The sequence below is a fragment of the Egretta garzetta genome, unplaced genomic scaffold, assembly GCF_000687185.1.
Source record: "Egretta garzetta isolate BGI_Z169 unplaced genomic scaffold, ASM68718v1 scaffold268, whole genome shotgun sequence".
Lineage (NCBI taxonomy): Eukaryota > Metazoa > Chordata > Aves > Pelecaniformes > Ardeidae > Egretta > Egretta garzetta.
The window spans coordinates 2,605,562-2,621,379 of record NW_009260600.1 but is presented as its reverse complement, the minus strand read 5'-3'; the positions used below and the strand labels follow the sequence as shown (position 1 = coordinate 2,621,379).

The 15,818-nt window shown below is 41.1% G+C and overlaps 1 protein-coding gene across 1 annotated transcript in view; it reads left to right on the top strand.

Annotated features, from left to right (window-relative positions):
* The first annotated feature begins 14,811 nt into the window (after positions 1-14,811).
* Positions 14,812-15,818, top strand: part of ITGA2 (integrin subunit alpha 2) — a 51,207-nt gene continuing 50,200 nt past the window's right edge. The window contains exon 1 of the mRNA XM_009644819.2: positions 14,812-14,867. Coding sequence (XP_009643114.2) covers positions 14,813-14,867 — 55 coding nt within the window. The 5' untranslated portion in view covers position 14,812. The remainder of the gene's footprint in view (positions 14,868-15,818) is intronic.

The window sequence follows — 15,818 nt, the reverse complement described above, 5'->3', positions numbered from 1 at the left end:
AAATCTTTGACACGTGGTTGAAGCTTTTGTATTCCTCTCTTTCTCTTTGCTCAGCCAGGGGTTCTCAAAACTGAAGCTGCATTTTCACGATCTGGTTAAGCTGACCTGAATGTGGGGCTGACGCCACAAGGACATTTCGTCCGCTCCTGATTGCATGTTCCCACCAGCTTCTCTGTGCTACCACTGGGGCTTGGTCTGGGAAACAGGTCAGAGACCCGTTTGGCTGAATAATTTTTTCCCTTTTTTGGGCCAGGACAGTTTTGGAGATGAGCTAAACTGATCCTGTTCACTTAAGCGATTTATTTAAGTGTTAGCACTGGCATAGGGGACAGTCAGAACTCATGGCCAGAGGAGGGAGGGAAGCTGGAAAAGTCCCTTTCACTGGTGGCCAACACTTCCACTGGCTTGAGCTGGTTGTGAAAGCGTATCTTGACATGCAAAGCTGCTGTGTATTCACAGCTGTGAATGAAGTCAATGGAAATTGTATTTTGAATGCCCTAAGTATTCTGAAAAAATAAGGTTTTAGCTGTATCACTAGATATCCCAAAGTGGTAAGTGCTTTTGACCTTCATATTTTTTTTTTTTTTTTAATGGGGCTATGGATGATTTCTGATTTCACTTGAGTGCTGAAAAATAAATTCTCTGTCCCTCGCAAGTACTTCGATGCTTACGGTCAAGATATGTAGAGATGAATCCAAAAGGAAGCTGAGCTGCTAATTCAGTAGGTTAAAATAGTATCCTGAGCTGGTTGTGAAAGCGTATCTTGACATGCAAAGCTGCTGTGTATTCACAGCTGTGAATGAAGTCAATGGAAATTGTATTTTGAATGCCCTAAGTATTCTGAAAAAATAAGGTTTTAGCTGTATCACTAGATATCCCAAAGTGGTAAGTGCTTTTGACCTTCATATTTTTTTTTTTTTTTTTAATGGGGCTATGGATGATTTCTGATTTCACTTGAGTGCTGAAAAATAAATTCTCTGTCCCTCGCAAGTACTTCGATGCTTACGGTCAAGATATGTAGAGATGAATCCAAAAGGAAGCTGAGCTGCTAATTCAGTAGGTTAAAATAGTATCCATAAAAAGTACAATGCCATGTACTGAGCAGCAGGGTCTAAGCTGATAACTGAATAGCAAGTGAAAATTGCACAGTTGGTGCAATAAATGAAGCCCAAAGTCCAGGTGAAAATTTAGCATATGATTGTAACACATGTGCACACATGCCAACTTAGAACCTGTAAGACTGTACAACCTGTCTTAATTTTTGCCTTTTTCTTTGTGATCATATTTTGTTACCTAACTGTTTTATTATCGTATTTGTGAGTAATGTTAACACTAAAAATCATTCTAGAATCTGAAGGTTGTTTGAAAGCAGGACTCCTTAAACTAAAACTATCTCTAGTTTTTCCTACTTGAGGAGAGTTTGTCAGGTAGTAGGAGCGCTATTATATATTATTTTTGGAGTTTTGCCTTTCACAGCATTGCACGTTTAAGCAAGGCTTCATTCATACTGTATTACAGGACTTGTATTTTGTACAAATGATGTTTATTTTAGAAAGCATACATGGTATTACCATCACACGCCTAAACACATTAACAGTTAATATTTATTTGTGCATAATTTGAGCAAAGTAAACATGAGACCTTACCAACAAATTTTAACTATGTGCTCTCTGCCTCTGGAACAATTTTCTCATTGTTCTTTGCTTTTTTGATGACACAGAATTTTCATTTGAGAAGTCAAAGAAGTAACAGGACTGATACTCCTTGGTTTTATTGTGTTTCTTAGCCACTATATAAATGTTATTCACTGTGGTCTTTCTTCACTATTTTTAAATTTAAGTTAATGAAAGTGGCATTTTTCATGTACTTCATGTAATGTATTTTTACTAGAACTGCCAATATAATGGCTTCATGTCCAAACAGCTAAATGTGAATCAAATGCTTTCCTTCAGGGTTAATACAGGTAAAAAGGAGTTTATACATCTCCAGATGAGTAAAGCAAGTCACTTTCCCCAGCAGAAATCTTGGGCAGCCTCTATCCAGTGTTGTTATTTTCATTTAAAGGTTTCCTTTGTTAGGCTCTGTGCAGGCCGGTTCCCATTTCCATGGTGACCATGCCGAAATGCAGACGGGGCACAGGCTGGATTCTCATCTGCGTAGCCATGCACTTGCATACCAACACATGTTATCTGCCTGGCTTAGGACATTTCCATTAGCAGTTTTAATGTTTAGGACTTTTTTTTCACAAAGTGATCTCTGGCCCTGTGATACTGCGCTGTGTTGGGATTTCAGACCCTGTACAGCGAGAGAAAGCAAGTTGATAAGCTTGTTTTTTGTGTAAATCAGTTGGCTGAACTGTTCCCATTCAAATTAGTCAAGGACATCAGAGAACTGTCTCAGCCTTGGTTTTAATTTCTGTTGAAAAAGATAATGGAGAAGGATTTTTATTTATAAACCTTTAGGTGAAAGACTGACACGTATCTGTGCTAAATAGTTACATGAACAGACCCCCTTTTCAAGGCACTGATGAAAGGATAATAAAAATAAATGAATGTGAATTACACAGGATAAATGATACCTTCTGTCTATATTAGCTGAGTGTGAGTGTGTATACCTGTAAAGCAATATGTGATAATGCTCTTCCTGCTCATGCTGCACTCATTTTCTGGAGGTGGAGAATGCTAAAGGCATCTAGCAGAGTCAACATAAGCTGTGCGAGCATTTCCATTGCTTCCACATCGGGATGGGAGTTTTGAATTACCAAATAAACTCGGTATTCTGAGTGCTAGTAATTGATACTTTGAATTACTCCTCAAATAGCATTTCAGACTCTTCAGAGGACTAAGTTTTATTTTCTCCTGGAGATGCATATTCTATTCTTTAAAAATGTAGTAAGACTTGTGTGTTGTTCAGGACTTGGAAGAGGAACTATGCAGGCAAAGAAGTAAGATAAACACAGGCTCTTTGAATGCCATACAAGCAAAGACATTTTGAGTGTAACTGAATGGCATCTGCATGGTTGAATGTCACACATGATGAATGTCATGGATTCTTTTGTCCCTTTCAAATTGCTGGTAGACAGGGCGAAGGGCTTCGAAGTTATGCACAACCCTGGTGAAACTCTCTTGTCTTATTCCTGATTTATTGTGCTCTTTTCATCCCGCTTCCAAGTTCATGGTTCTTCTTTTGTTTCATAAAGTACATATTTTTTGATTATACAAATCTCTTTGGCTAATATGATTGCCAATTTCTAAAGAAGAGAGAATAAAGAATTCTTGAGTAAGATTACTGTTAACAACATGCTTCTGGGAAGGAGTGTATCACACAGTGGCAATACCTAAGGAAATAATGGAGTTTGGGGGTGGGGAAAGGTTGAACTATATTTTTACCTTTTACCTATCTACCAGTCTATCCGCCTGCCTATCTAGCTACCTGTCTCAAATATAAGTGGCCCTTATGCAACAAAACTGGCAGCAGCTGACGCTGTGTTAAGGCTGCGACATGAAGCTGGATGTAGGGGTAAGACCCCAGATGCCAAAGCTGCCTGACCCACTGCATTTCCCAGCAAAGAACTACCTCCACCGGCTGCACGATCGGACTTCTTACCTGAACGAGGAGTAGCCGACCCATGCTTGGCTCGCCTGCGCTTCGTGCACAGCCAGAGGCTGTGAAGCCAGCACTTTTTTGGGGTGTGCTTGTTCTGTGCTCTGCACTGCCTGGAGCGAGGCAGCTGCCTGTAGGTGAAGCAGCTGGATTAGCAGACAGGGTGTCTACCTTTCCCACGTACACAGCAGTCACTTCGTGTAACTTCTCAGCGCTTGTAGCTGCTGTCTTCATGTCTCCCTTCAGCTGTGAAAGCACAATGGGTAAGAAACTACTTAATTGCATAATCTGCTAAAACAACAAACCAGTAAACGACTGGACTTTAAGCCTAAATTTAGTCTTGGCTGGTTCTGTTCTCTTAGTGAGCTAAATGTCTATGCAGGTGTCCAAATCAGGGCAAGCTGTGTCAAGATTCTGTGGCCTGCTTTCTTAATAGCAACGTCATACAACAAGGAAAGTAAAACATAGGAGAATCCCCTTGATGGACACCTGTCTGAAGAAGAAGCAGGTGGGGTATCTTGTCCCTGGGCAACTAGTGTGTCCTAGATGATTACCAAATACCATTGCAGTGGAGCGTGAGTGACTCAAATGTTTCCCTGCCTGTATCCTTGCTTGCATTTTCTATTTGAGGAGACTAGTAATTACTCAAATAGCAAAAAGGCACAACATTTTGTTAAATAGTTTTTCACCGATTCCGCTTTCTTAACTGTCAATTCTAATAAGACCGTAAGAGTAGTGCTCTAATAATAAACATGAGAGCAATTTAATCCAGTATTCCTACTGTGTGGTACAAAATTCAGTTATATTTATGTGCAGTACTTCAGATGCATATAGAACTGATTCAATTTGTAGGTATTAAACTCAGATTTAGCTGAAATTTTGCAAATGAGAATTTAGCTAACCTTTCCCAAGTGGAAAAAACACTTCATCTAACTATGCCCACCAAATAGAGGTCCCATTTCAGTATGCCTGAAATACATATATGTCAAATTTAGCAGAAATGATGAAAATTAAATAAGTTCCTTATTAAGATGGGCAAAACAATAAACAGGGAAAACAGAAGAAGTCCAGCAGCAGTGCTTGGATAGTAGTCCATTAGTATCTCTGCCAATAATAGTTATCCATTTGACTCTAGCGAAATATCCTTTCATTTCGATGTCTCTGCTCTCTCTGTTTTTGTTTTCTTTGCCAAACTGCCCAAAGCCAGCTCATCGTGTTGAACAGTGAAAAAATACTTTAAGAGTCTGTGGAGTTGTCTTTCTGAGAAGTTGACAGCTACAATAAGACTTCGCTTTTCTGAAGACAAAAAGCAACTGTTCTGCTTTTGTGGAAGCAAGTATTATCTCCAGAAAACTCTTCTTGAATGTACATGGGTCCTTCTCTCTGATCCCAAAATGTACAATGGCTGCATTTTACAAAAAAGATAACTTCTTTCCAAACTCGTGACTAGAGACAGCCTGTCACCCACCTGACCACAGGCATCTGGATTTGCCAGAGTCCTGTGTGCAGGCTGAGGGCTGGCAGAATGCACGGTGCAGCCCACTTCACCTGAAACCTGGTCCTCCTGCCCCACAGTGGCAGGAGCGTTATGTCACTTGACTCGGCAAAGATACTTTGGCGCTTTTAAAGTGTATGAAAAATACTTGCTTGCCAAGCAGGAAGGCTCGGGAGGGTCGAGGAGAGTGTTTGAACTCCGTCTTTCTCAGGCACCTGCATTAGGTGCCTCCTTCCCTTGAGGTCAGGGATGGGGAAGAATTTTGAGTGGTAGGTGCCTAGTTCAGCTTTTTTTCAAGAAGTAGCTATCTGAGCAGTGATGGTAATAGTCACCTGGGAAACGTGGGCTTGGTTCTTCATTGAGGCTCATGGTGATGTAGTCTCACCGCTCAAACTTTTCCAGAAGCATCTTCGCTACCAGGCAATAAAGAGAAGCGCGCTCTACCTCTGCTATTGAAACCAGGTCTCAGCTCATCCCAGGATGCACATTCGTGTTTCCAGGCAGACAAGCAAAGACACATCTTGCCTGTGGCCTAATGTCTGGGGCACTTAGCTGGGAGGAGAGGAGTTCTGAGTCGGCCCTTTTGGACTGCTCATGCAATTCACATTTGGTAAATAGGCAGTGCATAAAAAGAAGTTACTTAGCTATTTAGTTAAATCATTTAATTATTTAGAGCAGAAATTATTTAATCAGGAAGCATTCCTTGCCTCTGGCCATGATACCAGAGTGGGTCCTACCTATCCTATCCTACCAGTAGGGTAGCATACCTTGCTCTTAGACAGGGGTGCTTTACACGTTATCATATTCTAAATTTTTGTGTGACTTTTTTCTTTTTGTGCTATGAAACCTAGGTAACAGATAATTTTAAATTCATTCTGGCTTAGGCACCCACTGAAGTTTGGGCTTCCAGCCTAGGCCCTATCTGGTGCTGGAATTGATCGTTTCAATGTGAATTAAGGAGGAATTTCAGGTGAGTGAGGGGGACCACCTACCTACCATTCAGGCTGCCCAGCCATAAGCTGCCATTACAATCAGGGGAGAGAAATAGTCGTTAAGTCTGCTATAGGAAAACAAAAGTTCTGATAATTATAGCTCTTCCAACTATTGTATTACATATCCTGTGGTGCTTTGGAGGTTTTCTTGTTGCAGGAAGCTGATGCAGCAAACTTTTTACAGCTGAGGCTGGTCTTGTTTCTGGGACTGTCTGTGTACAGCACAGAAAGCTGAGCTCCCAGCTAGCTCTTGAGAAGCTGTGAGGGAGGAACAGGGGCTTAAATACGGTGTCCTAAAACTGGTGTGATGGCAGGGTCTCTCTTGAGCCACTGCAGTCCTCATGCTGCAGGCTGAGACACTGGAGCGGCAGAGGGATTGATGGTGACGGCGAGTCCCTCAGCCTTTTTCTAATTTAACCTTTTCACATCACATTAACAGTGGTATAATATGATATAATACACTAATATGTTATAATACACTGAAATTTTCATATAGCCTAGAGTATATCTGTGATATATGGGTAGGGAAATCACATCTATATGTGTGATGTGGATAGGGAACTACGGGTGCCTTTGGTTGCTTCCCATCTTCTTGATAACCTGTGTGCAAACATGCATTTTCATCTGTCTACAAACATGCTTTCATAGCAGCTGAGACCAGCAAATGCAGCAAATAGGATACAGAGAGAGCAGTTGCATCGGTTTCTGTGTGATGACATGCATTTCCTCTCTTACAGTTGTAATGTGGTTAATGCTTCTCTGACTATATTTGGAAATATTGCTGGTTTAAAAAAAAAAAAGGGTCAACAACTGATAATGTGGACGCAAAGGAAGAGAATTTTCTGGAGTGAAATGCCACAAGAAAAGTCATTTTTTATCACAGGGAAGCACCTGAAGGTTTTCTTGGTACTTTTGAAGCCAGTGACCTAACTGCATATAAAACATGTAGCTGTGTACAGCTTGTTAGCCTCATGTACTTTTAATCTCTTTGTACTAACATTGAGAACAAGTTATGGTAGTCTAAGGACAAGGTTGAAACAATCCTGTCGTCCCAAGATAAAAGAAAAACCGCAGGTCAATTTAAAAAGATGCAATTTATGTGAGTTTTCTGTAAAAGAAAGTTTTTCCCACACAATGACGGAAACATGCTAGGATAATAAATTTGAGTAGGCTTGAATTCTTGCTGTCTTTATTAGAAACACATAGGAAGTTGTCAGTCCGGCAGGAACTGCTCTTAAGCACTACTTTGGAATCAGTCCTTGTATGTACAGCAGGTTGTTGAGATTTCTAAGTCCAGATGAAGAGCAGCTTATTTGTCTGCTCTGGGAGCCAAGGCGGGCAATGCGTGGGCCAGAAATAAGGAGCTATCAAGAGAAAGACAAGTCTTTTGGAATAACTAGTGCACTTGTGGGTAAATTTAATTAGAACTCTTACTCTGCAGCAGTGCCAGAAGAGTAAAATAGGCAGCACCTTGTCGTGTTACCCCAGTCCCTCCAACTTTTCATTCACAATTTGTGTGTCGCGTGATGTTTGGGTTGCATTTATAGCAGGTTATTGGGAACTCTTCAGTGCAGCTTCTTGGATTATAAACAGTTGTAATTGAAAGGTGGTGACTCAGGCTTTCGCACACTTGGAGGCTTTCAGGCTGGAAGCTGACCTACTTCCAGGAAGAAGCCGTCGGCCAGCTAAGCCAAGAAAACGTCTTGGAGGGAGGGGCAGGACGGGAGGAAGAGGGGCAGGAGGGAGGATTTCTTACTAAATGAGGCATTGTTTTTCCCTTCTTCTGAGTGGGCTGTGGGGGGTCTTTTTGTGGCTATAATTTATTTTTACCCTAAAAGTTATAACCTCTGTTAATTATTAAATAGTTTGAGATATTGTAGCTGATGTGATGAAAACATCAGTCTCAAGATAAAAGAAAGTAAAACTAATAGATGAAACAGTAAAAGACTTGCCTTTTAAGGCTTCTGTAAACATAATGAAGTTTCAACAACGTAATTGAAGTGAGGATTATAAAATACTCTTTTAGTACAAAAAATCCAGTGTCTTGCCAATCGCATTCTTTGCTCCTCTTGATTCCTGTCAGAGGTTCATGTTGTCCTTATTTAGAAGGTTGTTCTCAATAAGAAATCTGTTCAATTTAAAATAAAACCAGATTAACTGTGATTATAAAACTGCTGGTTTGGTACATGAGCTGAAGATACCTACTTGCCATTGTGAGTATATACTGATAAGGTTGTGCATATTGAAGAAAAAGTTTAAAAAAAATAGAGAAGTGAATTTTTCACTTGTATTGACCGTATTGGGTAAAGGTTAATATACCTTTCCAGGTTGAATTATAAGTAGCTCTCTCTTCTCCCTGCATTAACTGTGTTCGATTTCACATAGCCTTGACTGAGTATATTAAAGATATATCAAAAAGGTGTTATACATTTATTCTCAGCTACAGAAAAGCCTCAAACAGTGCAACCAATATAGTATTACTTGTTTTACATGAAAAGAACTTGATTTGATGTCATTATCTGTGCACGGGCACAATGCACGTACCAATACAGTGAAGCGGATCAAGCTGAAGACTACTACATTAGCAAAAAAAAAAAAATAATAAAAAAAAAAAAGTGGTTAATTTGTGGGCAGATTTGCTCCCTGAACAAGCTCATTGTAGTGAGAATTTCTCGGTGGCTTCTGAAAGCCACAATGAAGGATATCTGTGAGGCAATTCAATAGAATAAAGTAACCACATGCTACTTAGTTTGTTCTTTATGTATTCACGGTCTTGTCAATAAAACCTTCAAAGCACAGTGTATTATGAAATCTGTTCAAATTATGGGTTGTCCATTCTATAAGAATAGTTGACTAATTCCACGTGGATTATTCCTCTGATAACATAGATTCTGAATAATAAGGAAGTAACTTTACTCTTATATCAAAATGTTGTTGCCTTTTAATGAAAAATAGTAAGGTAACACTAAATATATTCAGTATGAAGGAAATGCTACTTGACTGCCCTCTTTTATGACTTTTATTACTTTCCCTTCCTGCCTTCATTCCCCCTTCTGCCTAATACTTCAAGGACAGTGGGTGACTATAGTGTGAACGTTATCTGTAGGTGCCTGTACTCCTACACTAGCTTTAGAACCTGTGAGCCAATTCCTGCAAATTTTTGCAGAGGGATGAGAAAAATAACCAGTTGGGGATTGCAGCAAGACAAAAGGGCCTTTGGAAGTTCCCTGACAGCTAAGGAGATCCAGTGTGACCTTGTGCAATGCAAAATACCAGAAAATCCACCCTGAAGAGAGCCCTTAGAAATGTTTCAGTCATGGCAAAAGCTTGAAGCAGAGTGTGCAATCTGCTGTGAGAGGAAGCCAGTTACGAGTCCTCTCATGCCTCCCACCCCTTTCCTTTTCTCTGCCCCCAGCGGGGTCTGACAGGCTTCGGGGCCCTGCCAATGTGTGCTCTTTGGAGGAAGAAGTCTTTGAGACCAAGGGCAAAGTTTTCCCTCTGGAATTTTTAGTGGCTCTCTTGGAGCAGATTAACATAAAGGGCAAAGTAAAGCCCTCTTCTGGAAAGAATAGACACTTTAAAAAATGCTAGCGTGAGCAACGTAGGCTGTACACATCTTACTGGCTGCCAGTCTATGAAACTGCTTCAGGAAGCAGTCAATAATCCAGTAGGATTTCCTTGATACTTTTTTCCAAAACAATTCATGGGCTTAAAAAACCCATGCAAGAATGCACGTAAAACTATCTGGGGTTTACCATAATGCCAGGTCACAGCCTTTCTCTTCTTCAGTGACCACATGCTTCCCCCCCCAAATGCCCAAGCATGATGATGACTTTGGGGTTGTCCGGGTCCGCTGCCCTGGAGCAGACAGGGCAGCAATTGTAGGAGGAGGTGTGCAACCGAGCAGAGGGGAGCTGCCCGCAGGGGCTCGTTCTGTTCCCTCTCCTGGCGGCGTTACTGGGGCGAATTCACGCCCATGAAGACAAAGGATCGCTTAGCTGGATCATACAACAAACCTCTTCTGCCTTATAGTTAATAGTTGCTCCAAGAAGAGAACAACATACTGTTAGGGAAAAAAGGCGATGAATTTTCCTTTATAATAAGGTTTCCTGCTGGCAAGGCTAACGCTAGATAAATTTAAACCTAATGCTTGGCGTGAGGTGGATCCTTACAGACTGAGCAGCCAAATTGCACTGTGTCTTTTTTTTTTCTTTATACAGTGATGGCTAGACCTGTTTGATGCGAGCTGTGAATAACAGCGGCTGTGAATGCCTCTGTTTGACTGGACGTTTTAATGAGAGATGAGACTTGGCATAACTGAGTCTGCATGATTATGGGATTTGGTCACATATTGCCATCTTAAATTGGAGCATCATCTTTGCAATGTACTATGAAGTGATTGAAAATTCAGTTTTACTACTTAGACTGAAAACAAAACAACACATTTATTATGGTACTTATGACACAAAATGCAGAGTGGTAATATTTTTAGTGTATTTTATTAAACTTTTACAAGCTTATTTTATAAACCAGGTAATCAAACACACAAAATCTAATTTAATTTTTTATCATCCAATTAAAAAAAAATTCTTTGGTGGAAACCCTTATTCAGATTAATCAGTATAATCAGACAACTATTATAATCATGATGTTAAATGATTGATTACCTAACAGCCATTTTCTGCTTGCTCGCTTTAAGCTGTGAGCTTTGCTTACAAAATCAAAACAATTGTGAACTGGGCGTACCTAATATGAGCTGTTAGTTCAATAAACTTGCTTCAGCGTGTACCTCAACAGCAGCAAACAGAAGGTATTATAGCCATCATTAGACATTTCTTTTATAGTTATGGAAGAATTCATGCATGTTCAGGCTTAAAGGTGCACAGTCAGAACATGTATTATTTTTTCATCCTGCTAGGAGTGAGAAAATGGTGGTGCAAAAGTATAAAAGCAGCTATACTCTTACACTGCAGCTCCTGTGGTACACAGTGGCTGAAATATGGGAATTCACAGAAAAAAAATTCCATGCAAATAGATACTAGAGTTTATTGGAAAGCTTACTGTTCCTTTTATCCCATTAAGGATTTTTTCTAGCTTTTCTTGTCTGAAGCTTTATATTGGGAGCTACTCTGCTCGATTAAGTCCTTTAAACCAAAGCACCCGTGCCCCCTACTCAGTCAGTGAAGAGGAACTGCTGCTTTTGAAGTCTTCAGAGGGGCCTTCAGAAACTTTAGGCTTGCATCTGGCTTCCTTTGTTCCACGCAGACTGTTTATCTGACTGTAAATAAAGTGCCATTTACAGACAGAAGCTAGGAAATGGATTTTTACTTGCCCGATTAAGCTCTGTTCGTGATCGTTAGGTCACAAAGTAGAAGACTGACACCATAAGCTATTAAAATCTGGATAGTGAATTAGTTTTCTTTATTTCAAGATTCTTAAATTATCAAAGATCATTGCCTGAAGGCAGGAACAGATACTGAATCTTTCCAGCCTAGAATATATAGAACTTTGAACCTAGATGCTTCAATGATTGGCACCCTTTTAATGCATAAGAGACCCTCTTATTCCGGCACAGGCTTAAAATAGGCTTGAAGCAAACTTAGCATTTTCTCTTTTTTTTTGGCTACAAACGCTTGAATTTCTTGTTCTGAATACTGTATTAAGATAGATACACAAAATGGATAAAAGATGGCCTTATAGGCTAAGCACTACGTAAGATGGAGGAAAACGGCAGGAAAATGCCTCATATACTATTGCAAGTATATACTTGCTAGGCTCAAACCAAGTAAGATATGTGTGGAGTAGATCCAAAAATCAAAAACCTGCTAATGGTTATAAAAACGTAGAATTTAAAATGACTGTAATTGAAATATGTTGAAACTGTTGTTCACTTGATAGTGTGCATGGTGAGTCAGAGCGTATTTGCCAGCTTTTCTACTTTGATTTTGCAAAGCAGTCATGAGTGAGAAGCAAAGCTGATCCACAAGAATATTGCAGATGACAGTGTGTCTTCAGAGGCCAGGTTTTCTGGTTGCTTTTTTGCTCTTTTTGCTGTCCTTGGGGGGCTGCCTGGCCAGTAAGTGAGGACGATACAGGCAGTTTTGATAAGAGACCTGTGGTCTGGTGGACACTTGTCCCATTATTCCAGATAGAAATTCTGATGCTGCAGTAGTGCAAATGATTAAACAGAATAAAATCAAGCCCCAGTGGTAAATGGGAAGGATGAGGGAAATGGTTCAGAGAGGAGGTGGGATGGGAGGCTGGGGAGAAGAAAAGAGCATTGCTTCCCTAAGCCACAATGAGGCTCAGAGAAACCACAAGGAGCTGAAGCATCCCCAGGCTGGACCAGGTCATGTCTTTGCTCCTTAGAATCAGCCCCCATCTTGGAAAAAGGAGGAGCACAAGAGGAGCCTGGGAAGGTCGGGGGCGGGGGGGGACGCTGCTGCAGCACCCACAGGAGGGCAAAGGAATAGACAAGCAATGCATAACCGACCATGCAATGTGTTGACCCCCGTCTGACTTGTCATAGAATCATAGGTTTAGGTTGGAAAAGACCTTTCAGATCATCAAGTCTAATCGTTAACCTAACACTGCCATTCCACCACTAAACCATGTCCCTAAGCCCCTCGTCTTCTCGTCTTTTAAATACCTCCAGGCATGGGGACTCCACCACTTCCCTGGACAGCCTCTGCCAATGCTTGACAACCCTTTAGTTGACAATTTTTTTCCTAATGTCCAACCCAAACCTCCCCTGGCACAACTTGAGGCCATTTCCCCTTGTCCTATCATCTGTTACCTGGGAGAAGAGGCCAACCCCCACCTCACTACACCCTCCTGCCAGGCAGAGGGAGGGGTCTTCCCTCAGCCTCCTCTTCTCCAGACTAAACAACCCCAGTTGGCTCAGCTGCTCCCCATCAGACTTGTGCTTCAGACCCCTCACCAGCTTCGTTGCTCTCCTCTGGACATGTTCCAGCAACTCAATGTCTTTCCTGTAGTGAGGGGCCCAAAATGGAACACAGGATTCAAGGTGTGGCCTCACCAGCACTGAGTACAGGGGCACGATCACTTCCTTGGTCCTGCTGGCCACACTGTTCCTGATACAAGCCAGGATGCTGTTGGCCACCTTGGCCACCTGGGCACACTGCTGGCTCATATTCAGATGGCTGTTGACCAGTACCCCCAGATCCTTTTCTGCTGGGCAGCTTTCCAGCCACTCTTCCCCAAACATGTCGCGTTGCATGGGGTTGTTGTGACCCAAGTGCAGGACCTGGCACTTGGCCTTGTTGAACCTCACAGCGCCCTAGGGGAATTTGAACCATCATGGGGCTGTTGGTTGTGGCAGTCTGGTCTCTGTAGTTTTATCCAAATCTGGAATGTCTTGCCCTCACTCTAGCATTTAATAAAACCTTCGCCTTGGACACAATTCAAAATATCTTCCATGCATTTGCACCGAAGTTGGCCAATGCATTTAAGCAAAAGACATTTAGCAAAGTTACAGTTTGTCTAGCACTGTGATTAGCTAATAACCATGTAACAGAGTACAGGCAGTCAAGAGTTTTTCTCTAGATGTCATTGGATTTGGGGTGAGACTGGAAATGTTTATCATTCTAGGATACTTCTGGCTCTTCGTTCAAAAGCCAGGTTTTTTTTTCCATGTGCTCCATATAACTTGGACAGTTATTCTTCCTCTGTATTTACATGCAGGGTGGCATTGTGGTACAGTCTCCCATGGCCTCTGAGAATGGGGCAGTGCTAAATTGTGCTTGATTTCTGACTGAGGATAATATAATTTGAAAACGACAGACCCAGAAATAAACGTAGGATGTGACATGAGCAAAATATTTTGATAAAATGCATGTATAGTAGATCACAAAAAAGTTACTGGCAATAGTCAATATCTATTTCAACTCCTCTTTTACCTCTCCCCAAAACCCAGACTTGAACTATGAATATATGTGGTTGTGTTTAGCGTCAAAATTATTGCAAAGCACAGAGCACTATATTTGTACATATTCTCCTCCCCCATCTTAAATAACATGACTCAGGAAATATATATAAGGATGTTTCTCAAGGAACTATACTTCTAGCAAAGGGTGATTGCTTGCTTTCCGGAGGCCAGCTGTAGATAGTGGTTGTTTGAAATAACTAATGTATGATTTCCTGTTTTGAGTTTGTGGTAAAAAACCAGTAGCTGTGTGAGTTGTATTTAGTCTTCTGCTAGTAACGTTTGTGTTTTCTCTTCTATGGGCAAAAGCACAAACTTCATTGAAAGTTTTTACATGTCATGAACTTTGCCTGCAAACCTGCGGTTGTGATTTTAATGTTCTCACTATGATGTTATTACAGTTATTACTATTACAGCTAAGCTACTGTGGTGGGCTGTTTTATGCTGATATAATACCTGTTGACCTCTCTTCCAAAACTGGTTCAGGGACCTGGAAGAGAGTGATAGCAACAATGAGCTCTCTTCCCATCAAAACTAGAGAAATGCTTAGAATTTAAGCTTATATTTTTAAGATGCCAAAGATTGTCACATCTCTCCTTGAAGTGTCCCTGATATAAGGAATTATCATAAATGCTGCCACTTTACTACACAATGACTCATATTAAGTAACTGTAGTGTGCCATATTTTCTGTGCAGAGCAGATAAATCTCATTCTGCCTGGGCACACAGGAAGCGAGGGGAACTGTCAGGGATGTTGATTAACCGGTGAGCAACTCCATGGATCTGCCTCACCTGGGAACCTTGGACAGTGACTGCAACAGTGCAACCACAGGTCATGATTTCTTCCATCACTGCCATTTTTGGAAGGTTGTCAGGAGACAGCTGGGCTGCAGCTTGTTCCTGAGATCCTACCATTGTCTCAGTCCTTCCATCTCCAAGCTGGGAAAGGAGTTACCTAAAGACTTTGGCCCTTTTGCTGCAGCTTCTGTAGTGGACATTCTCCTAGATGTCCACCTACAGCTCTTGATCGGAAAAAAATCAGGTCCTTTATGAATGAGGAGTGGGCCCCTATGCCGTGTAAGCTCGTGACACTTAGGATCTTGTCCCCAGCCCACACTGCCAGTTTCCCCTAAAATGGCATGGAGTGGCAATATCCTTATTCCTAGGCACGCAAGTGCCCAAAGAAAAGCAATTAATACCATGACCACAGCAAAGTGAGTTTCGGTGTTAAGTGTCATGATTTATTAATGCAGTTCTATCTTGTGTGTTTGGATTTCTAAGTTTTTCCTGTTTGGACAACTGTTCAGACTGTTTGGACTGAAAACAAAGTCTTCTGGCATGATAATGAAATGACTCAAAAATGTTGGTTTTCTGATGCAGTAGATAATCTGATTTCTGTTCCAGTACTTCAAACATTAAGTTGCAGATAGACACTAGAATACAAACAGTATTAGCAGTTACAGTTGGTGCATTTTTCATGGCCGTTGATATGTTTGCTGTGCCATAAGCTTAACTTATGCCTTAAGGTAAAGAAGGATGACAGACCTCTGAGTCATACTTCTTGCCTCCCTTCAGCTAAAGCATTCCCATTAGTAATGCTGCAACTTTTGTTAAGGCAAACAGTGAATGAGTCATTGATTTCTGCCCACAGTATTATAACACCTGTAAAGAGTGCTAGACAGGCATTAGTTGCTACATTTTATTTTCTTCTATTGGGGGAGCTGGCACAGATGAGGAGCCTTTTTCACTGGGATCAAAATTCTTCTTTAATTGCTTCTGTGAA